Raw genomic sequence first — 24,785 nt, forward strand, 5'->3', positions numbered from 1 at the left:
GCCATGGCATTCATAATTCATATATACACCTTCGGCGCTGCAGCTGGACCCTACGGCTCAATACAACGACGGCTCACTACCGCCGCCTGGTGGATGGTCGGGCGAGTTACATTGGTAAACAGGATATGGCTGCTGTGCGTCGATTAAATTCATCCGGCCGTCAGATATTGTCGCAAGGCTCCCGACAGACACTATGTACATAATGGATCGCTTTATAAACTTAATAATCTATCTGATTTCGGCGTTTATTGCGACATACAAACCGGAAATGGACCTAGGCGATCGGCGTCGTATACCTGGGATATTTCACCACCAGTCTCATTGGCGAACGGTAAGAGGACGCTAACATCATTTTCAGCCCAAATGTTTATTCATTTCACTGCAAACCGATCTGATCAATATATCACCCATACTACATAAAGCATTTACTGACGATCACAGAATTATAAAGACCCCCCCCCCTTTTCCTCCGCGCATGATGACGCATAACGTATAGGATCATATACAGTTGAATTTTTAAATATAGCGTGTATCGGGAATAAACAGCACTTGATAATCTATATATGCGTTTATGCCTATAACTCACGTTCTAGGAATTACTGCAGAAAATAATAAAAACATACTTATATTCTAGAAGGTATTTTTGTATGAATGTTTGAATGAAAAAGTATAACGTTCCTACATCCTGAACGATAGATAATCGATGTTGAATGAGCCATAGTAATGTCAATTTAGCAATACAATTTAAAAAGTTATAGCCCTGCAAAGAAGGTGAACATCTCCATAGGCTTAGAGTGGTGGCAGACTGGCTATATTGATGGATATAACCAATGGCAGGGAATGTGTTAATGTTCACATGTCCAGCTCTGGGAGACAGAAACACACTTAACTGTCCGAGATCATCATCAGAGTAGCACAATGTGAACTCTGTCCCCTTTAACCCGAAGCCACGGGTCAAAGGTCAGCATGAGCGAGAGCTACTTACGATAAGATACTTCTCCTGGTTGCTGACTTGGACTGTGTTGATGGTGTGGAGTGAAAAGGCACCGTTGGAACGCTCCTCTCTCTGGAGACAAAGACAAAAACAGCGAAGCCGATCGCACCTTAGTGAAGCTCAAGCTTTACATTTTATAATTTTTTTTTATTAATAGTTTGAAACACAAAACAGCTCAACATAAATACAATACAATACAGACAAAACACACTAACAAATGGGGGGGGGGGGGGGGGTGCAGATCAAACACGTCTACATTCAGTCATAACTATTCTCCAAATATGTCCTTATAAAGATCCAGGGAGCGTCCTCTCCATGGTCATATTCAGCGAGCGTTGAAGCTGCTCGTTCCATTGTCAATAGGTCCATGAAATCCCTCATCCAGGTGTCAATGCAAAAACAATTTGGCTTTTGTATCTTCCAATTCAACATGATTGTATGCTTAACTGATAAAAGCTTTACATTTTAAATCATTTACGTTTTTATTGTTGATATTTCTTTGATATGTTTTACTCTATTCTGTATTTATAAAATTATTTTATTGTGAGTTGGACAATATCGGTATATCGGATATCGTTAAAAAAGCCAATATCGGGGCGGCTAGGTGGTGTAGTGGGCAAGGCACTCGCCACCAGCGTGGAGACGCTAGGATTCGCGTGTTCGAATCCAGCTCTCCACATTGTTTTCAGTTTAGCTGGTCGTCCGCAGTAATACACATTGGCCGTATTACGGGGAGGGAAAACTGAAGGGTGGGGATCGAACGTTGTGAACAAGCGACTCCTACAAGTCGGTTGGTGCGCCTGCGCAGTAGAATCAGGAAGTGTCGGGGGCAGCGTGAGCCTCCCACGCGTTACTCCTCGACACTGAGAGATCGAGCTGCGCAGGTGAAAAGATGCGACTGCTGTTACCTCAAGTACCGGAGGGGACTTGTGCTATGTATGACTTAGTCCACATTGCAGCCGGCTTGTGGGAGGCAAGAAACAGCGTTCGTGACAGGGGAGGGTTGAATTGGATGATACGAAAATTGGGATGGGAGAAAATATAGAAAAATGGGAGAAAAAGTGGATCAAAAAAAAAAAAAAAAAGCCAATATCGAACATCCCTCATTATTATAATAATAATAAAATACGTACCGTGGCGCTCCTTCCCACGAAGCTCTGGAGGAAGGCGGTCTTCCCCGTCCCCCGTGGACCAATCACCTTACAGAGAAACACTGAGCGCGGAGTCTGACCCTTCTCCAGGTCCACCTCCTTCTCCCGGGTCACTGTCACACACACACACGCACACGCACGCGCACGCACAGACGCACACACACACGCACAGACGCACACACGCACACACACACACACACACACACACACACACACACACAGGAACAAAGAACAGAACAACTGTGATTAACTACAGGTTCGGGCATCACCTCAAACCGCCACCAACCAACCAATCACATCCTCCGGTCAGTAAGAGGCAACCAATCACATCCCTCCGGTCAGCGACAAGCAACCAATCACATCCTCCGGTCAGCGACAGGCAACCAATCACATCCTCCGGTCAGCGACAGGCAACCAATCACATCCTCCGGTCAGCGAGAGGCAACCAATCACATCCCTCCGGTCAGCGACAGGCAACCAATCACATCCTCCGGTCAGCGAGAGGCAACCAATCACATCCCTCCGGTCAGCGACAGGCAACCAATCACATCCCTCCGGTCAGCGAGAGGCCTAAGAGCTGGAGGTCAGTTCAGCTACAGCCGCTCACCTCTGAGACACAGACACACCTACAGACACAGACACACCTACAGACACAGACACACGTACAGACACAGACACACCTACAGACACACACCTACAGACACAGACCTACAGATACACACCTACAGACACAGACCTACAGATACACACATACAGACACACACACCTATAGACACACACCTACATATACACACACCTACAGACACAGACACACCTACAGACACACACATACAGACACACACATACAGACACACACCTACAGACACACACACCTACAGACACACATACAGACACACACATACAGACACACACCTACAGACACACACACCTACAGATACACACACCTACAGACACACACCTTACACACAGACACACCTACAGACACAGACACACCTACAGACACACACCTACAGACACAGACACACCTACAGACACACACATACAGACACAGACACACCTGTGACCCACCTACAGACACACACATACAGACACACACACCTACAGACACACCTACAGACACACACATACAGACACACACACCTACAGACACACCTACAGACACACACATACAGACACACCTACAGACACACCTACAGACACAGACCTACAGATACACACACCTACAGATACACACACACCTACAGACACACCTACAGACACACACACCTACAGACACACACCTACAGACAGACTCACCTACAGACACACCTACAGACAGACACACCTACAGACAGACACCTACAGACAGACACACCTATAGACACACACACCTACAGACAGACTCACCTACAGACACAGACTCACCTCTGAGACACACACACCTACAGACAGACACACCTCCAGACACACACCTACAGACAGACACACCTCCAGACAGACACACCTACAGACAGACACACCTCCAGACAGACACACCTACAGACAGACACACCTACAGACAGACACACCTACAGACAGACAGTCTGAGACACAGACACACAGTCTGAGTGGGAGAATTAGAGACGAGAGAATGTTACATCACACGCTCTAATCCTGCCCCAGTGTGCAGACGAGCCTTCTACCTGAGTCCTACTGGGTCTCACTCCCACACACACAACCACACACACACAACACACACGCACAACACACACACACACACACACAACACACACACACACACACACACACAGGTAATTCAACGCTCTATCCCACAAGTCCCCCCAATAAGTCCTTAGGCTGAGGTTAATTGGTTAATTTATTTGAGAGGTTAATTGATTAATTAAATCAAACCACTGTCATTAGATGCCAGCACGCGGTGGGAGCATTGTAATGTCATCCATTCCTGATTCATTCTATACTCGTGTATTTTTTCCCCTTGTTTTTACCAGCAACTACACTGTGTAGTAGTGTATTGAGAGGGGACCCTATTAACCGTTACACTGGCATGCTGGGTACATGTAGCATAACAGAAAAGAAAGATGAAGAAAGAGATGTTACATGGTAGCAACGTTGTGTACGTTAGCCATGTTGTTTCACTAAGCTCACACATTTCAAGCATTAGCGATGTAACTTTCAGAATTAATGCTTTTGTTCCCGGAAATACGCTAGCCTGGTCCGCTAGCGTTAGCTGTTAGCAATGACAGCAGCCAGCTAGCTCGCTTGTTGGATTATCTCACTTTCGCTATTAACACTTTCAGTGCCCAGCAGGGGGTGCACATTTAGTGCTTGAATGCCCACCATCCACTTCAATGTTAGCATTAATATCGCCTAATCTATGTTTTAAATTATGGCTATGTGTCTAATCTGCCCGTCGCTTATCAATGACTCATTTCCAGTCAACATTGTCGAAGCGGATTGTTTTTTTATCGGTTCATTTCCGTTTTATAGCATTTTGAAAAGCCCTTGTTTTCAAGAGAAAAAAAAGATTCCATGATAATCGGCCTGTACTGTAATATTCTAGAACGTTGTCATTTTTCGGCCTATTTATGAATAGTTTTCAAATAAACGCTAGATTATCGATAGTATGTGTACGTGTGCACGCTGGTGCTGTGAGCTGAACATCGATTCTCTCAGTTCCTGATCGCTCTTACAGTCAAACAGCCATATCAACATATAGGGGAAAAGCTTATATCTCCGTGAAAACAGGTCTGATTATCCTAAGACTGGTAAAATAGATTCCTTACCTGAGATCAGATGGTATCCAAATGGATTATTCCAATTCCTGATCGCCATTCCAAAAATCGATCCTTTTATTGATCCAACGTGTATACTGTAAAACACATATTACACGCTGTGCTGAGGGTCCAGAATGAATCTGATCGGCTCCGGTTACATGCGTGAGAAGTAAAATGTGGATTCCGGAGGTTTTTTTTCTCATCCATTTTCATTGAGTCCAATCCAAAAGGGTGCATTACCATCTGGGAGACATAGGGGGCGCTTTTTTCACATCCGAGCGCCTGGCGGGCAGGGTTACCAACGGTAGACTCGGTTGATGAAATATGAATTCAGATCGCTAATAAAAAAAATAAAACGAGAATTCTCGTGATGGGCATTCAAAGTGTTAAGTAAAAACAAAAGCATACGTTAACACTTTGATTGCCCAACCCGAGTTTTCTCGGGTTTACACCCCGCGGGTTGAATGCCCACCATTCGAATATTTCTTTTTTTTATTAGCGATCTGAATTCATATTTCATCAACCGAGTCTACTGTTGGTAAATCAGCCACTCCAGGCGCTCAGATGTGGAAAGAAAACCCTATCGTCTCCCAGATGGTAATTCACCCTTTTGGATTGGACTCAATGAAAAGGCATGAGAAAAAAAAAACCCGGACTCCACATTTGACTTCTCACGCATGTGACCGGAGTCGATCAGCTTCATTCTGGACCCTCAGAGCAGCGGGATTATGTGTTTTACAGTATACCCGGTGGATCAATAAAAGGATGGATTTTCGGAATGGCGATCAGGAATTGGAATAATCCATTTGGATACCATCTGATCTCAGGTAAGGAATCTATTTGACCAGTATTAGGATAATCAGACCCGTTTTCACGGAGATATAAGCTTTCCCCCTATAATGTGATATGGCTGTTTGACTGTAAAAGCGATCAGGAACTGAGAGAATCGATTTTCAGCTCGCGGCACCAGCGTGCACACGTACACCTATACTATCGATAATCTAGCGTTTATTTGAAAACGATTCATAAATAGGCCGAAAAATTACAACGTTCTAGAATATTCCAGTACAGGGCGATTATCATGGAATCTCTTATTTTTTTCGTGAAAACGAGGGCTTTTCAAAATGATATAAAACGGAAATGAACAGATAAAAAAACAATCCGCTTCGACAATGTTGACTGGAAATGGGTCATTGATAATGTGTTTTTTATCTGAAAACGGGTGCTTTTCTAAATGCTCTGAAACGGAAACGACGCGATAAAAAAACAATCTGCCTTGACAGCACTGACTGGAAAATAGTCTTTGATAATGCGATGGGCAGATTAGACACATAGCCATAATTTAAAACATAGATTAGGCAATATTAACGTTAACATTGAAGTGGTGCTGGGCATTCAAGGGGGTAAAAAGGAAAACACGGCAGGCTCTGAAAGTGTTAAAGTGGGGTGGATTTTCGATTAGTATTCGAATAGCTCCCAGTGACTATCGAATAGCAATTTTGTGAGTTTTGTCCATCTATAATGCGTATGTAAATCTGTGGAACCAGATTACAGTATGCGTATCTAAATCTACAGTGTTTACCGTGGAACCAGATTACAGTCGTAATCCCCCCTTCACCAGACAGAGTGGTTTACTATGAGACTAGGATTATACACCTCAATCTTCCTAGAGAGTCTAAATCAGTCATGTGTTGACGTCGCCTGCCAGCTGAAACTCCCTCACCCCTCAGCAGGTACTCCAGGTAAAGGCAAGGCACGTACATGCGTGAGTGAGGAGCGCGTTCAGCCAGACTCATCCCCCCCCCCCCCCCCCCCACCCTCGTGCCAGTGGCCATCAGGCTCCACAACCGTGGAGAACTAACGGCTGCAGAACTCAGGAACTGACCATTAAGTGTGTCTGACTCTTAACCACCAAAACCTGCACGGAGTACAACGTATGACGTATATCGTGCCAATTAGGGTACAGACCCTCACTTGCACCTTGTATATACTGTTTATTTATATTGTTTACACTGTTTACTTTTCTCATATTTTTATATTCAGAGTTATTTATATTGTTTACACCGTTTATTTTTCTCATATTTTTATATTCAGAGTTAATTATATTGTTTACACTGTTTATTTTTCTCATATTTTTATATTCAGAGTTAATTATATTGTTTACACTGTGCATTTTCCTCAGATTTGATTTGATTGCCTAAATTTGATGTCTTTTCTACTATTACCCTGCCCATACCTGTTATGTACCTCCCCTCCCCCATGCTTCCCGAATTTCGGGCAGCATGGGGAATCAATAAAGGAATATCTTATTTATCTTATATTAAGTGCGTGCATACACATACACATACATACACACAGACACATACAACACACACACACACACACACACACCTGTGACGGCTGCGGTCTGTGACTCCTGCTCAGTGAGGACAGGGTACCCTAGGTATCCTAGGTACTCCAGGCAGCGGTGGATGTCGAGGTACGCGGAAAGCCTGCATATGGAAGCACGGACATTCACGTGAGCGTTGAGCAGTGCGGACTAGTAGTAAGTGGAGAGAAAAACACACACAGTGCACGGAAAGTGTCAAAGCGAACGGACGCTTGCGAATGCAAAGCACGCGCGGTTAGAGAATCACACGCGAGAGAGACGCTTACGTCCACTGACACAGGTAGCCGTGATACGAGATGTAGCGGTCGTCTGTGGTCGGGACGGCCGTGTAGACCTCCGCGCCCCAGGGCATGTAGGGAAACACGCCAAACAGATTCCTCAGCTCTGAGGGGGACAGGGCGGAGTCCTTGTCCTGGGAGGGGAGGAGACAGGGGAGGAGACAGAGGAGGAGACAGAAGTGGAGACAGAGGAGGAGACAGGGGAGGAGACAGAGGAGGAGACAGGGGAGGAGACAGAGGAGGAGACAGAGGAGGAGACAGAGGAGGAGACAGAGGAGGAGACAGGGGAGGAGACAGGGGAGGAGACAGAGGAGGAGACAGAGGAGGAGACAGGGGAGGAGACAGAGGAGGAGACAGAGGAGGAGACAGAGGAGGAGACAGAGGAGGAGACAGAGGAGGAGACAGAGGAGACAGAGGAGGACACATGGGAGGAGACAGAGGAGACATGGGAGGAGACAGAGGAGGAGACAAGGGAGGAGACAGAGGAGACAAGGGAGGAGACAGGGGAGGAGACATAGGAGACAAGGGAGGAGACAGAGGAGGCAGAGGAGGAGACAGAGAAGGAGACAGGGGAGGAGACAGAGGAGGAGACACAGGAGGAGACAGGGGAGGAGACAGAGGAGGAGACAGAGGAGGAGACAGGGGAGGAGACAGAGGAGGAGACAGAGGAGACATGGGAGGAGACAGAGAAGGAGACACAGGAGGAGACAGAGGAGGAGACAGAGGAGGAGACAGAGAAGGAGACAGGGGAGGAGACAGAGGAGACATGGGAGGAAACAGAGGAGGAGACAAGGGAGGAGACAGGGGAGGAGACAGAGGAGACATGGGAGGAGACAGAGGAGGAGACAGAGGAGGACACAGGGGAGGAGACAGAGGAGGAGACAGAGGAGGAGACAGAGGAGGAGACAGAGGAGACAGAGGAGGAGACAGAGGAGGAGACAGAGGAGGAGACAGAGGAGGAGACAGAGACAGAGGAGGAGACAGAGGAGGACACAGGGGAGGAGACAGAGGAGGAGACAGAGGAGGAGACAGAGGAGGAGACAGAGGAGACAGAGGAGGAGACAGAGGAGGAGACAGAGGAGGAGACAGAGGAGGAGACAGAGACAGAGGAGGAGAGAGAGAAGGACACAGGAGGAGACAGAGGAGGTTCATTCTTCATAACGAGTTCTCCTAATATGCGTCTGACTCTTAACCACCAAACCTGTGCAGACTACAACGTATATCATGCCAGTTAGGGTACCTACCTTGTGTACACTGCACCTCGTGTATACTGCCCCTTGTGTTTACTGCACCTTATGTTTACTGCCCCTTGTGTATACTGCACCTTATGTATACTGCACCTAGTGTATACCGTTTACTATTAGTATATACTCAGATTCTAATTCTTTATTGCCTATATTTATTGTAACGTATAATCGGCTAGGGCATACAGACCCTCATCTGCACCTTTGTTTACACTGTTTATTTTTCTCATATTTCTATATTCAGAGTTCATTATATTGTTTACAGTTTATTTTTTCTCTTATTTTTATGTTCAGATCAAATTGTATTGCCTATATTCATGTCTTTCTACTATTACCCTGCCCATACCTGTACCTCCCCTCCCCCCTGCTGCTATGACGCCCAAATTTCCCCAAGAGGATCAATAAAGGAATATCTTATCTTAATAATTGTACATTTTATGCAAGTTTTATACCTATGTCTATTTTATGTCCATTATCTCTACCTTACTGCTGTGAAGCACCCTGGGCTGCACTTCTTGTATGAAAGGTGCCATACAAATACAGTTTATTATTATTATTATTATTATTATAATGCCAGTAAAGATCTCATTAAAATAACGAGCAATAAAACATGTCTAACCTCAGGGTTGATACAGTAATACTATACAGTATGTGGTGTGTGTCCTCTACCCCCTCTGGCCACCCCTCCCCTTCTCACATGACGTGTCAGATGACCCATCATTGTGATTGACAGCCGACCGGGGGGCCCTGACACCTACCTCGTCATACTTTTCAAACAGCCGCTGGAGGAACTGGTGGCCGAGATGGTTGAGTTCTGTGGTACAGCCCACGGGGACCCGTAGCCTGGCAACCCAGAACAAAACACACATAAATACCTCAGGATGTAACCCAAAGTGTAAACACGCACGCACGCACGCTCGCACACACACAAACACAGACACACACACACACAGAGGAGACATGGCTGACAAGTCTGCGATAGGGGAGTGTCAAATTCTGCTGAATCAACTATAATACGCAGTCGCTCATGTTTACTCCCATGCATGTCGTCGTTCAAACGGTGTGTACTGCGATAAAGATGTCAGCTGAGAGAGTCAGCAGATACCAGCTGTAAGACAACACACAACCACTAAGAGGAGACCAGTCTTGGTAGAGACGTCCCCACTAAGAGAGGACCAGTCCTGGTAGAGACGCCCCACTAATAGCCCTTTTACACCAGCCAGGCTCCGTGCTGGAGCCGGTTCCCGAACGTAATCTCGCACCGGCCGGCACGTTCAGACCGGGATTAATTGGTTCAGAACGTGACAAATCGGTGCTCAGCTGGCACCGTAAAATTGTTGGTTTTTCCTCGCGAACCGTGACATCATCTGTGGGCGTGTCATAGTGGGCTGTGAAGACGAGTAGTAGCGAGTCAGCGCGAGAGCCAACACAATTTTTTATTTTATTTTTTTACTTTGTTAATTGATACCCTAGTTACAGAGTACAGCAACCAAATTAAACTGTATCAAGTCAACTGAAAATGTGAATAGTATGATTTTTTTTTTTTAATTGTTCAAAAATACGAAAAAAAAGCTGTGACCTGTTTTGACCTGCACCTCAAAGAATCGGAATCGAGAATCGTTTAGAACAGGAATCGATATGGAGAATCGGAACCGGAACCGGAATCGTTCAAATCCAAACGATGCCCAACCCTAGTCCTGGTAGAGACGTCCTCCACTAAGAGAGAGGACCAGCCCTGGTAGAGACGTCCTCCACTAAGAGAGGACCAGCCCTGGTAGAGACGTCCTCCACTAAGAGGGGACCAGTCCTGGTAGAGACGTCCTCCACTAAGAGAGAGGACCAGCCCTGGTAGAGACGTCCCCACTAAGAGGGGACCAGTCCTGGTAGAGACGTCCCCCACTAAGAGGGGACCAGTCCTAGTAGAGACGTCCCCACTAAGAGGGGACCAGTCCTGGTAGAGACGTCCCCCACTAAGAGGGGACCAGTCCTGGTAGAGACGTCCTCCACTAAGAGGGGACCAGTCCTGGTAGAGACGTCCCCCACTAAGAGGGGACCAGCCCTGGTAGAGACGTCCTCCACTAAGAGGGGACCAGTCCTGGTAGAGACGTCCCCCACTAAGAGGGGACCAGTCCTGGTAGAGACGTCCTCCACTAAGAGGGGACCAGTCCTGGTAGAGACGTCCTCCACTAAGAGGGGACCAGCCCTGGTAGAGACGTCCTCCACTAAGAGAGAGGACCAGTCCTGGTAGAGACGTCCTCCACTAAGAGGGGACCAGTCCTGGTAGAGACGTCCCCACTAAGAGAGAGGACCAGTCCTGGTAGAGACGTCCTCCACTAAGAGGGGACCAGCCCTGGTAGAGACGTCCTCCACTAAGAGAGGACCAGCCCTGGTAGAGACGTCCTCCACTAAGAGAGAGGACCAGTCCTGGTAGAGACGTCCTCCACTAAGAGGGGACCAGTCCTGGTAGAGACGTCCTCCACTAAGAGAGAGGACCAGTCCTGGTAGAGACGTCCCCACTAAGAGGGGACCAGTCCTGGTAGAGACGTCCTCCACTAAGAGGGGACCAGTCCTAGTAGAGACGTCCTCCACTAAGAGGGGACCAGTCCTGGTAGAGACGTCCTCCACTAAGAGAGAGGACCAGTCCTGGTAGAGACGTCCTCCACTAAGAGGGGACCAGTCCTGGTAGAGACGTCCCCACTAAGAGAGAGGACCAGTCCTGGTAGAGACGTCATCCACTAAGAGAGGGGACCAGCCCTGGTAGAGACGTCCTCCACTAGGAGGGGACCAGCCCTGGTAGAGACGTCCTCCACTAAGAGAGAGGACCAGTCCTGGTAGAGACGTCCCCACTAAGAGGGGACCAGCCCTGGTAGAGACGTCCTCCACTAAGAGAGAGGACCAGTCCTGGTAGAGACGTCCCCCACTAAGAGGGGACCAGTCCTGGTAGAGACGTCCCCACTAAGAGGGGACCAGCCCTGGTAGAGACGTCCTCCACTAAGAGGGGACCAGCCCTGGTAGAGACGTCCTCCACTAAGAGGGGACCAGTCCTGGTAGAGACGTCCCCACTAAGAGGGGACCAGCCCTGGTAGAGACGTCCTCCACTAAGAGGGGACCAGTCCTGGTAGAGACGTCCTCCACTAAGAGAGAGGACCAGTCCTGGTAGAGACGTCCTCCACTAAGAGAGAGGACCAGTCCTGGTAGAGACGTCCCCACTAAGAGGGGACCAGCCCTGGTAGAGACGTCCTCCACTAAGAGGGGACCAGTCCTGGTAGAGACGTCCTCCACTAAGAGGGGACCAGTCCTGGTACGTACTGTGGGTAGAGGTAGTCGTCCGTCAGCTCCAGGGTGTCGTCGTAGCCGAACTTCCTCAGGATGGTCCACGTGGTCTCGTGTCGACCCCTCTGGATGAACAAGGTGTTGAGAAACAGGAAGCCTGAAAGGAACAAAAGACACCAAAACCAGCCGCTTGTTTAGTAGAGTGTAGAGAGGATAATCCAACGTACCGCCATGTATCCCGATTGACCTGTCTCAAGCTCCGCCCTCTTTTCCATGATCCTCTAATCACAACTGTTGCTTCCCTCGGACAGTTGTAATTGGAGGATCAACGGAAAGAGGGCGGAGCTTTGTTATTTCCGTTTTCGTTATTGTTGTTACTATGTCCTGTGAAGTCCTGTTTATTGTTGTTATTACTGTATTGTGTAAAAAAAAAGTTAAAAAAAATTTATGAAAAGAAAAAAAGAAAAAACACAATTCACACAATTCGAATATAATTTTTCTTTTTTTTAAAGATTTTTTTTTTTGACGTTTTATCGCTTTATTTCTACTGGGCAGTCCAGTAGATAGAGATAGAGGAGGAATGGGAGACAGAGTGGGGGGAAGACATTCGGCAAATAACGACGGGTTCAGGAGTCGAACCCGGGTCGGCCGTGTCGCGGCTGAGCGTGCTATGTGGTTCGCCACTGGGGCGCCCCGAATTTACATTTTTAAGATCGAATGTATGTTTTTTTTTAACAATTAGAATATAGAATATTCGTTGACAGCCCTAATTCCTTGTGTGTGGTGGTGGTGTTGGCCGACAGGTCCTTGTGTGTGGTGGTGGTGTTGGCCGACAGGTCCATGTGTGTGGTGGTGGTGTTGGCCGACAGGTCCATGTGTGTGGTGGTGGTGTTGGCCGACAGGTCCATGTGTGTGGTGGTGGTGTTGGCCGACAGGTCCATGTGTGTGGTGGTGGTGTTGGCCGACAGGTCCATGTGTGTGGTGGTGGTGTTGGCCGACAGGTCCATGTGTGTGGTGGTGGTGTTGGCCTCCTCACCGTTCAGCGTGAGGCCGTTGTCCTGGACCCCGTCACTGGTGTTCTTCCACACCACCGTCTTCACGTCCTCCAGGGCTTGAGGCGCCAGCGGGTTCCCAAAACACGACTTCTACACCAGGGAAAGATGCACACTTCTTAACCCATTCATTGCCGGAGCTTATATCCATCCTTGTAGCCTCTCTGCCAGCTCTATTTGTCTATGGAGATGTTCACCTTCTTTGCAGGGCTATAACTTTTTAAATTGTATTGCTAAATTGACATTACTATGGCCCATTCAACATCAATTATCTATCGTTCAGGATGTAGGAACGTTTTACTTTTTCATTCACACATTCATACAATAATACGGTCTAGAGTATAAATATGTTTTTATCGTTTTCTGCAGTATTTCATAGAACGTGAGATATAGCCATAAATGCAGATCATCAAATGCAGTTTGATACCGATCGACGCCAGATAAAAAATGTCAACTGTACATGGTCCTAGACGTGTTGACTGATCATCTGCGGTTGACCGGAGGGGGGGGGTGTCGTTTATAATTCAATGACCGACGTTAAATGATTTATGTAGTATGGGTGATATATAGATCAGAGCAGTTTGTATCGAAAATGGTAAAGAAAAACGCTGAAACTCACCCCAGTCTCCTCTTACCGTTGGGTGATGAGCGTGGAGCAAAAAGATCGCTATTATGGGATGTTGATCTAGGTGATCCAGTTCCGGTTTGTATAATACTAATACACGTCCAATCATGTTGTTTATTGAGTTATGGCAACGGATCGATATGCACGGTGTCTGGATAGAGTCCCGGAAGCGATAGCAATTGGCCGGACAGAATAGGGGACGGACTAAGCACTTCCGGCCACTTCCGGTTTTGGCAACTCGCCGATCGGCCACCAGGTGGCGGTATTGAAGCGTTACAGAGTTGAGCGGAGTCCTACAACACCAGCAAAGACTCCGTGGGTGAAATGTGAATACCATGACGAAAATATGAAATATTGATCTCAAAGACGCCGTAACCCGTCATTGGCAGATTACGCATGGCGAGGAAGGACGTGTAAACACGTCATCGGCGGAGAAAGGGTTAATCAACAGGTTGTGTGTTTCAAACCATCATTTAAACTCCAACGGCAACTGAGGTTTCCCTCATTTACAGTCACGTCGAGTGTACATACAGAAACGTGTAAAAACTAAAAGCATATAAAATCGCACAGCACATAAAATCATAACAATAAGACGACAAGACAAGGCAAAAAGTAAGGATAACAAATGAATTAAAACACATACAAGTTGATTGACAAAGGTTGGAGATCAAGGTTTTAAACTCTGCAACAGAGGGGAGAATCTCTTTAAGGACTGTTGGAGTTCATTCCATGAGCTAGAGGGGCATCATAGAAAAATGCAGATTTACCCTGTTCAGAGCAAACTCTGGGGACCTTAACTCATTCAGAGCCCACGCCCTTTTGACCATATTGCTAATAAAAGAAATAACGATTAAAACCCGAGTTTTCTCTGGTTTTCTCAGGTCTTGGCACTCAGTTAAACCGACTCATCTCGTGGTTGGCACTGAATGGGTTAAGGACCAGGTCACTAGAACGGGTTCCATAGGTTCCAAAATTCCATTACAATAATGATGTAGTATAAGGAGGTAGCTTACCAATAATGATGTAGTATAAGGAGGTAGCTTACCAATAATGATGTAGTATAAGGAGGTAGTTTACCAATAATTATGTAGTATAAGGAGGTAGCTTACCAATAATGATGTAGTATAAGGAGGTAGTTTACCAATAATGATGTAGTATAAGGAGGTAGCTTACCAATAATGATGTAGTATAAGGAGGTAGCTTACCAATAATGATGTAGTATAAGGAGGTAGCTTACCAATAATGATGTAGTATAAGGAGGTAGTTTACCAATAATGATGTAGTATAAGGAGGTAGCTTACCAATAATGATGTAGTATAAGGAGGTAGCTTACCAATAATGATGTAGTATAAGGAGGTAGTTTACCAATAATGATGTAGTATAAGGAGGTATCTTACTAGCTTACCAATAATGATGTAGTATAAGGAGGTAGTTTACCAATAATGATGTAGTATAAGGAGGTAGCTTACCAATAATGATGTAGTATAAGGAGGTAGCTTACCAATAATGATATAGTATAAGGAGGTAGTTTACCAATAATGATATAGTATAAGGAGGTAGTTTACCAATAATGATATAGTATAAGGAGGTAGTTTACCAATAATTATGTAGTATAAGGAGGTAGTTTACCAATAATTATGTAGTATACGGAGGTACAGTAGCTCACCAATAATGATGTAGTATAAGGAGGTACAGTAGCTTACCAATAATGTTGTGGTATAAGGAGGTAGCTTACCAATAAGGGCAAATACCAGTGTTTGTTGCACCTCTCCGTCAGAGCGTGTGTGTGTGTGTGTGTGTGTGTGTGTACGAGTGTGTGTGTGTGTGTGTGTGTGTGTGTGTGTGTGTGTGTGTGTGTGTGTGTGTGTGTGTGTGCGCGCGCGCGTCTGTGAACGTGTGTGAACGTGTGTGTGTTTGGGTGCGGCACCTGGAAACAGTTGAGCTCTGCGTCGCTGAGGATGCGGTCGTTGTCCTGGTCGGAGATGCTGAAGATGCGGCTGAGAGCCTGGATGCACAGGGGCTTCAGCTGGAGGACAGAACACAGGAGGAGATTAGGACCTCCATGACTATACCACACTAGATTAGATTGAAACGTATTGTCATCATAACAGCACAAGTACAGTACAACGAAAAGAAGTTGGGCATCCAACCAAATGTAACAGTAAAGTGCAATAGTAATATACAATGTACAGGTGATTAAACTGGGTATAAGATATATAAATGAGTACTACTGAGTGCTAATCAGATGTACGTACAGAGTTGTAGTATTAATATGTACAGTGATACAGGTATAAAGAAAGACACTATGGAAGTAAGTCATACTGGCCAGCAGTGTAACTAGTAAGAGTAGGTAAGGTTGGGCCGTGACGTCAGAGGAGTCACTCCAAGCTGCACTTGGATGCACAGACTGGAGTGTATTCCGTGATAACACAGCCAATATTAACGAATACACCGAAACGGTGATTGACTATGTCTGTACTCTGGTAGAAGAAACAATCCCCTCCACCAAAATTAAAATCTACCCAAATCAAAAGCCCTGGGTAGACAAATCCGTCCGTGAGGCTCTGAAAGTGCGCACATCAGCATACAACACCGGGCTGGTGACAGGCAACATGGAAGAACACAAGATGGCAAGATACAACGTCAGGAGAGCAGTAATAGAGGCAAAACGGCGTTACAGGGATAAAGTTGAACTTCAGTTTGAACAGGCTGACTCTAGAGGCATGTGGCAGGGCCTCAGAACAATGACAGACTACAAAGGCACCCCCCTCAAACTGAACAGTGACATCTCCTTAGCAAACGATCTCAATTCCTTCTATGCGAGGTTTGAGGCTGTGAATAACAACACCAGCCTACAAACCACGGCAATGGGGGGGGGGGGGGGGGTCTGCTGATGGAGACTCAGTGTTCAGGGTAACAGAGCATGAGGTGAGACGGATCTTTAAAAAAGTGAATATCAGGAAGGCAGCAGGACCGGACGGCATCCCCGGCCGCGTCCTAAAAGTCTGTGCCGACCAACTGGCCCCGGTATTCACTGACATCTTCAACCTGTCCTTGGAACAGGCTGTCATCCCCACCTGTCTGAAGAAGTCCACCATCATCCCTGTACCCAAAAAATCTACGCCCGCTTGCCTCAACGACTACCGCCCTGTAGCCCTCACCTCCATAGCCATGAAGTGCTTTGAGAAGCTAGTGAAGGGCTACATCTGTTCCTCCCTCCCCATCAACCTGGACCCTCTGCAATTTGCATATCGCCCCAACAGGTCCACGGAGGACGCCATAGCCCATGTGCTGCACACAGCAGCATCACACCTGGACAAGAGGCAGGGGAACTATGTGAGAATGCTGTTCATTGACTACAGCTCAGCATTCAATACCATAGTCCCCTCCAAACTCATAGCCAAGCTCAGGGACCTGGGCTTGAACTATGACCTCTGCCAGTGGGTCTTGGACTTCCTGACGGGCAGACCCCAGGTGGTAAGAGCCGGCAACTGCACCTCCTCATCCATCACGCTCAACATAGGGGCCCCCCAGGGCTGTGTTCTGAGCCCCCTCCTCTACTCCCTGTACACACATGACTGCGTAGCACAGCGGAACAACAACACCATCATCAAATTTGCTGATGACACAGTAGTGGTGGGCCTGATCTCTGCCAACGACGAAAGGGCCTACCTGGAAGAGGTAGAGAACCTGTCACAGTGGTGTCAGGAGAACTGCCTCTCCCTGAACGTCAGCAAAACAAAAGAGATGATTGTGGACTTCAGGAGGTCGGGGGTCAAGGACTACAGCCCCCTCAGCATCGACGGGGCACCGGTTGAGAGAGTGAACAGTTTCAAGTACCTCGGAGCCCACATATCCGAGGACTTGACATGGACCACACACATTGACAGTGTTGTGAAGAAGGCACGACAACGCCTCTACTTCCTCAGGCGCCTAAGGAAGTTCCAAGTCAGTCAGAAGATCCTTAGGAACTTCTACTCATGTACAATAGAGAGCATCCTGACCGGCAACATCACCTCCTGGTTTGGGAATAGCACTGCACAAGACCGTAGCAGACTACAAAGAGTGACACGTTCAGCCGAACGCACAATTGGAGGGGGGCTTCCCACCCTCCAGAACATTTACAACAAGCGGTGCAAGGGGAAGGCTAAGAGAATTATTAAGGACTCGAGCCACCCGAACAACTGCCTCTTTGAACTGCTGCGGTCAGGCAAGCGATACCGGAGTCTTAAGGCGAGCACAGAAAGACTCAGAAGAAGCTTCTATCCCCAGGCCATCAGGCTGCTAAACGAACAATAATCACTATGCAACAACCATCAAATGCACACAGCACACACACCCACACGCACACACTCACTCAAACAAACAACACACTGCAGCACCCACTCTCCACACTTTAGATCACACAAACACACTTACACTTTATATTTATTGATAAAGGATTTGCACTACAACTCGTACACCTACTGTGAATTGTACCTAAATTGCACCTCGTCCCATTTCTCCATTTCTGCCTTGCACTATATAGTATTGTATATTAGTACACTGCACAGTATTGTATATTGTATGGTAACTACGTCTATTCTGCATCGAACATTGTACATATGTCTAAACTGAACACTGTGACCTCATTTTTTTTACTTCTAATTTGACTATGTTATTTTATTTCATACTTATCTTGTCTTGCACAGTCTCTGGAGCGCAACAGTAAGAAGCATTTTGTATAAAAGTATTCTGTACTTCTGTATGACAACTATTAAAGAAACTTGAAACTTGGTATATGTACAGATATAGATGTAGTATCTACAGTACACATATGTAAAAAGTATTAGGCCTATATTCAGGTATATACAGACAAATGTGGATAAATATATACGTATATATAGTAAATATAAATAATGTGCTCCAGGTTTTCCATGACTGCAGCTAGGAAGACAGCAAGTTACAACAAACAAAAAGACCCCAGAATGACCTGTTTGTCCTCGGGGTCGTAGAGCGGGGCGGTTGGGTGGAGCACGGCCTTCTGGGCGTAGTAGAACAGCTCAGAGATGTTCTTCAGGTTCTTCGCAGAACACTTGACGGGGGCAAAAGCGGAGAGCATTTTAATTGCAACTTTAGAACGGCACTACAGCACACACCCTATCAGAACTGTAGCACACGTCTTGTGAACTACAGAACACACTGACCTGTGAACTACAGAACACACTGACCTGTGAACTACAGAACACACTGACCTCCTGTGAACTACAGAACACACTGACCTGTGAACTACAGAACACTGACCTGTGAACTACAGAACACACTGACCTGTGAACTACAGAACACACTGACCTGTGAACTACAGAACACACTGACCTGTGAACTACAGAACACACTGACCTCCTGTGAACTACAGAACACACTGACCTGTGAACTACAGAACACACTGACCTGTGAACTACAGAACACACTGACCTCCTGTGAACTACAGAACACACTGACCTCTGAACTACAGAACACACTGACCTGTGAACTACAGAACACGCTGACCTGTGAACTACAGAACACGCTGACCTGTGAACTACAGAACACTGACCTGTGAACTACAGAACACTGACCTGTGAACTACAGAACACACTGACCTGTGAACTACAGAACACTGACCTGTGAACTACAGAACACACTGACCTGTGAACTACAGAACACACTGACCTGTGAACTACAGACACTGACCTGTGAACTACAGAACACGCTGACCTCCTGTGAACTACAGAACACACTGACCTGTGAACTACAGAACACACTGACCTGTGAACTACAGAACACGCTGACCTGTGAACTACAGAACACACTGACCTGTGAACTACAGAACACACTGACCTCTGAACTACAGAACACACTGATCTGTGAACTACAGAACACACTGACCTGTGAACTACAGAACACTGACCTGTGAACTACAGAACACACTGACCTATGAACTACAGAACACACTGACCTGTGAACTACAGAACACGCTGACCTGTGAACTACAGAACACGCTGACCTGTGAACTACAGAACACACTGACCTGTGAACTACAGAACACACTGACCTCTGAACTACAGAACACACTGACCTGTGAACTACAGAACACACTGACCTGTGAACTACAGAACACTGACCTGTGAACTACAGAACACACTGACCTGTGAACTACAGAACACACTGACATGTGAACTACAGAACACACTGACCTGTGAACTACAGAACACACTGACCTGTGAACTACAGACACTGACCTGTGAACTACAGAACACACTGACCTGTGAACTACAGAACACACTGACCTGTGAACTACAACCTCACTTTCTACCTAGCATCTCTCAGTCGGAAATCTTAAGTATTATAATTACATTTACATTTACATTTAGTAATTTAGCTGACGCTTTTATCCAAAAAGACTTACAAGTTCTGTACGACAAGTCATCAGGAAGGGCACAACTCTATCAGCTGAGTAACAATGTTCATCAAGGTGTTGAGTGCTACAGTGTAGGTTAGTTTATTAGGACAAGTGCATGACAGTAAGGTTAGTTAGGGTTAGATCTTTTTTTATTCTTTTTATTTCAGATAATGGTTGAAGAAGTGCGTCTTTAGTCGACGGCGAAAGATTGGACGGGTTTCGGCCATCCTAACTGGGGTGGGCAGTTCATTCCACCACTGTGGAATGGCTAAAACATATACCTCAGTGTTTCCCATTAATTATCTAGACTGTGGCGGGCCGCCACAGTCTAATTGGTCCCACCACAGTTTTATAATGAACCAAGTTTGGCAATAGGGATGTATCAGTAGTATTGGCAGTGGTAGTAGTCGTAATAGTAATCCAGTATATTTTTTTATTTTCTAAAAAAATAAACCAGTTCAACACAGGTAACCCCTTTTGCTTCATTTCTTTGATGGCTCAAATGTATGCTGTGGGAAACACTGACACACGCAGATGAAACCAGATGTCAGAGGTCAGGTTAGCATGTGTGTACAGACAGGCCTGAGTGACGGACAGGTGAGTGGGTCAGTGTCGGGGATGTGGGCGGAGCCTCACCTCCACACACGTCTCGATCTCAGAGAACTGGTTCATGATTGGCAGAATGGTTTCCATGGAGCTCCCGGAGCGCAGGTCAGACTTGTTGCCCACTAGGATGATGGGAATCCTGAAGCAACGGGAGCACAGCGGACTTTCAGAAGGGGACACATGGGGCTCATGCACGCACGCACGCGCACACACACACACACACACACACACACACACACACACACACACACACACACACACACACACACACACACACACACACACACACACACACACACACACACACACACACACACACACACACACACACACACACACACACAAGGGCTGCACGATTAATAGACCTAAGCAATCTCATTTCTAAATTATGCAGATATTTTTTTATTTTTAAACTTTTTACTTAACTTTTTTAAATTATGACGATTCTGACTTATTATTATTATTATTTTGTATGTTACAAGATACGTTTAAGTTTAAGTCAAGCACTTTCATATGTTATGTTTAAGTCAAGCACTTTCATATATGTTTAAGAAAGAGTGCAATAAATGATTTTATTGAAAAAAGAAGAATCGTGTGAGAGAATCGTGATCTCAATTATTATTTTTGTATCTACTTTTTCTCCTCATTTTCTATTTTTCTCCCTTCCCCAATTTCATATTGTCCAATTCTACCCTCCCCTGTCTCAAACGTTGTTAGGCCATGCCTCCCACAAGCCGGCTGCAATGTGGACGATGCCTTGCATCACGTGTCCCCTCCGGTACTCGAGGAGGCAGCCGTCGCATCTTTTCACCTGCACAGCGTGATCTCTCAGCGGCGAGGGTCTGCGTGGGAGGGACACGCCGCCCCCGTCGCTTCCTGATTCTACTGCGCAGGTGCACCAACCGACCTGTAGGAGTCGCTGTCCACAACATCCGATCCCCACCCCCTAATACTGCCAATGGACCTATCTCAAACCCTGCCCGCTTTTCTTGATCCTCCAATCACAGCTGTCGCTTACCTCGGACTTCGGTAAGCAACAGCTGTGATTGGAGGATCAAGAAAAGGGGCAGGGTTTGAGATAGGTCTATTGTATTAGTATGAACGACCAGCCAAGCTGGTAGCAACGCCGAGAGCTGGGCTAATCGTGATCTCAATTGAGAGAAAAATCGTGATTCACATTTTAGCAAGAATCGTGCAGCCCTAATACACACACACACATACAGTACTAGGGCTGACCTTCAAATAATTTTTTGGAATTCGAAGCTTCGGGGCAGAGATTAGAGAAAAAAATTCTAAATGAAAGACATTTTCTTTTTTTATGTTGTGGGACTTGTACAGCACTTTGTTCAACTTTGTCAGTGCTGTAAAGTTTAAACCTTTTTAAATCTTAGACAAACAAAACACTTTGCTTTCATGAAATATTGTAAGCCGTCATTTGAGGCTTTATAAAAGCAGCACAATGAACACAAATCTTGTCAGTGCCGAGTCCGACCTCATCTTAAATAACAAACAGCATTGCTTGTTGTAGTTAAAGGTGACATGCATTATAAATGTCATTTTTCAGTCTCTAGCATTGTATTATAGTAATAGGAGTTAGTATCAATGTGTTTTAGTGTCTAAATACCATATTGGCGGATTGCTCTGATTCAGCTCAGACCATTTCCTGCTCCAGTAAATTAGGCCATCCTGATTTGAAGGCCTGAGTGACGTCACTCAGGCTCTGGGTAGCGGACAGTGATGTGATTGGCTCTGTGGTTGTAGCTAATGCCCGCCCACAATCTACCTAGACTGACTACACAGCGAGTGGAAACCACTTCCTCATACTGCGAAACCCACCTCTGCATGCACTCTGGAGGGAGAGAGAGAAAGAGAGATAGAGAGCATTCGGGAGCACTTGGGGGGGGACCTGCCGCGCGGCACACACCCCCGAACGGGAGAGGGAGAGAGAGAAAGGAAGAGAGAAGGAGGAAGGGAGGCCCCCCCCCCACAAGCTGCCGCGCGGCACACCCGAGAGGGAAAGAAAGAAAAAAAGAAAGGAATAGAGAGGGAGGGAGGGAGAGAGGGGGCCTTATCAATAATGGCCTGTCTTTTCTCTTTCTCTCTCTCTCTCTCTCTCTCTCTCTCCCACCCCCCCCCCCCCCTCTCTCTCTCTCTCTCTCTCTATCTCTCTATCTCAGAGCTGCAAGGTTAGTTTTACATTGTTCCATGAGAACAAACACCATCACTATGCACCGGCAACTCTCATGGTTAACGGTAGAGAATAGGCTGGTTTTCAACACAGTTAAATCTTTCAGGAACACTGTCTTTTCGTCTCAACCTGTTTTCTTATACAAACAAATTGTCAAATGCAGTCAGGTTCATTCTTATTTTACTAGGTCAGCTGATGATGGACAGATTATGTTACCACGTCCAAAATCAAATGCTTTAAAGAGGACTGTTGTTTATCGTGCCATCAATCATTGGAATAACTGCCCACTGAACATAAGTAAATTGAATAGTAAAGTGTCTTTCAAATACCACCTGAGAATGCACTACTTAAATATGTGAGCAAAATATTCTGATGTTGATAATGATGTCTACAATGTTTTACTGTTTTTAGACAATGTTACAATGTTTTTAGATAATGATGTCTACAATGTTTTACTGTTTTTAGATTATCATTGTTAATTGTGATTGTCATATGTATCTCATGTCTTTCTATGTGGACCCCAGGAAGACTAGCTCGCCACTTAGGTGACAGCTAATGGGGATCCTTTTAAACAATAAACAACAATCTCTCTCTGTCTACCAGTCACAGACTGTGTGGACTGACTGTCACTCAAAGTGCTTATGGGCGGAGCCAGGCCATAACAGCCTGAAATCTTGAGGCTGAAAAATGATGGTTTTGAGTACTTGATTAGAAATATAAAACAATGCATTTTTTTGAAAAAAACCTTACAGATGTCTTCAATAGCCTCACAGGAATTGTGTAAAGTTGCCCAAATAGTGCTAGGAATAGCAACGCATGTCCCCTTTAACAAAGAGAGGCAGATTATAAATTATAAAAAAGATTTTAAAAGCATTTTTTTCTTCTTTTTTTAATAATCGAATTTTATTTTCATATTCGAATCCCATGCCCATCGAACGAAGCTTCGAAGTATTTAAGACAGCCCTATACAGTACACACACACACAGTACGTACACACACAGTACACAGACACACACATACAGTACACATACACACAGAGTACACACACACACACACACACACACATACAGTACACATTCAGATACTGATACACACACATATACTACTCAGGGAACAAAATAAGCACCGGCCACACGCCAATGGCGTGTAGATTTCCTCTATGGCTGGTAAATTACAGAGGCTACTCAGCCACTCTGGCGTGTAAAATAATTGGGAGCCATATGAGCATATTAGAGTATTATATCAGGGCTATACAGTGCGAGCATTTAATTCATTTAAAAATAGATTTGTGCGAACCGGAAAAATCATTTAGAAGCACAGTGTGCGAGTAAATCATCTTGCGTAGTGGCCGTGTCAACAACTGCGCAATTGTCATTTCATAATAGACACGGAGCAGCGTGGATCAGCTCTGTAACAACTGATCTCTAGTCTGCTTCTACCAACTCCGCGAGCAGCGGTTCCAACATGCTTTGCATCCTCGCCAGTCCTGTATATTATCCACGTCGCGCTAAAAAACAATAACTACTGTAATGTTATCTGCTAACTGAGTACTCCAACTAAGCTAACCTGCTAACGCTAACTACTGCTAACGCTAATCACTGGGGACGCTCAGAGGCATAGTGAGGGAAGGAGGGGCTGAGAATCTCTGTCTCTCTCCGTCTATCTGTGTGTGTGTGTGTGTGTGTGTGTCGCTCTCTCTCCCTCTCCCTCTCTCTACATCTCTCCTGAACCTATTTAATTCAAAAGAAAGATATTGATGGACAGTAGCTATAGTATATAGCTCAGTAGCTGTAACAGAATAATTGTATTAA

General features: G+C 45.9%; 1 protein-coding gene across 1 annotated transcript in view; it reads right to left on the bottom strand.

The window, feature by feature from the left end:
* Positions 1–24,785, bottom strand: part of rhot2 (ras homolog family member T2) — an 85,094-nt gene that overhangs the window by 19,392 nt on the left and 40,917 nt on the right. Inside the window, exons 7-16 of the mRNA XM_084322814.1 lie at positions 20,817–20,925; positions 18,732–18,833; positions 15,687–15,785; positions 13,119–13,227; positions 12,119–12,239; positions 9,568–9,652; positions 7,554–7,699; positions 7,290–7,390; positions 2,128–2,258; positions 986–1,066 (exon numbers count right to left, since the gene is read on the bottom strand). Of these exons, the coding sequence (XP_084178940.1) occupies positions 986–1,066; positions 2,128–2,258; positions 7,290–7,390; positions 7,554–7,699; positions 9,568–9,652; positions 12,119–12,239; positions 13,119–13,227; positions 15,687–15,785; positions 18,732–18,833; positions 20,817–20,925 (1,084 nt within the window). The remainder of the gene's footprint in view (positions 1–985; positions 1,067–2,127; positions 2,259–7,289; positions 7,391–7,553; positions 7,700–9,567; positions 9,653–12,118; positions 12,240–13,118; positions 13,228–15,686; positions 15,786–18,731; positions 18,834–20,816; positions 20,926–24,785) is intronic.

The sequence above is a fragment of the Notolepis coatsorum genome (assembly GCF_963971535.1).
Source record: "Notolepis coatsorum genome assembly, chromosome: 10".
In the NCBI taxonomy this organism is placed as follows: domain Eukaryota; kingdom Metazoa; phylum Chordata; class Actinopteri; order Aulopiformes; family Paralepididae; genus Notolepis; species Notolepis coatsorum.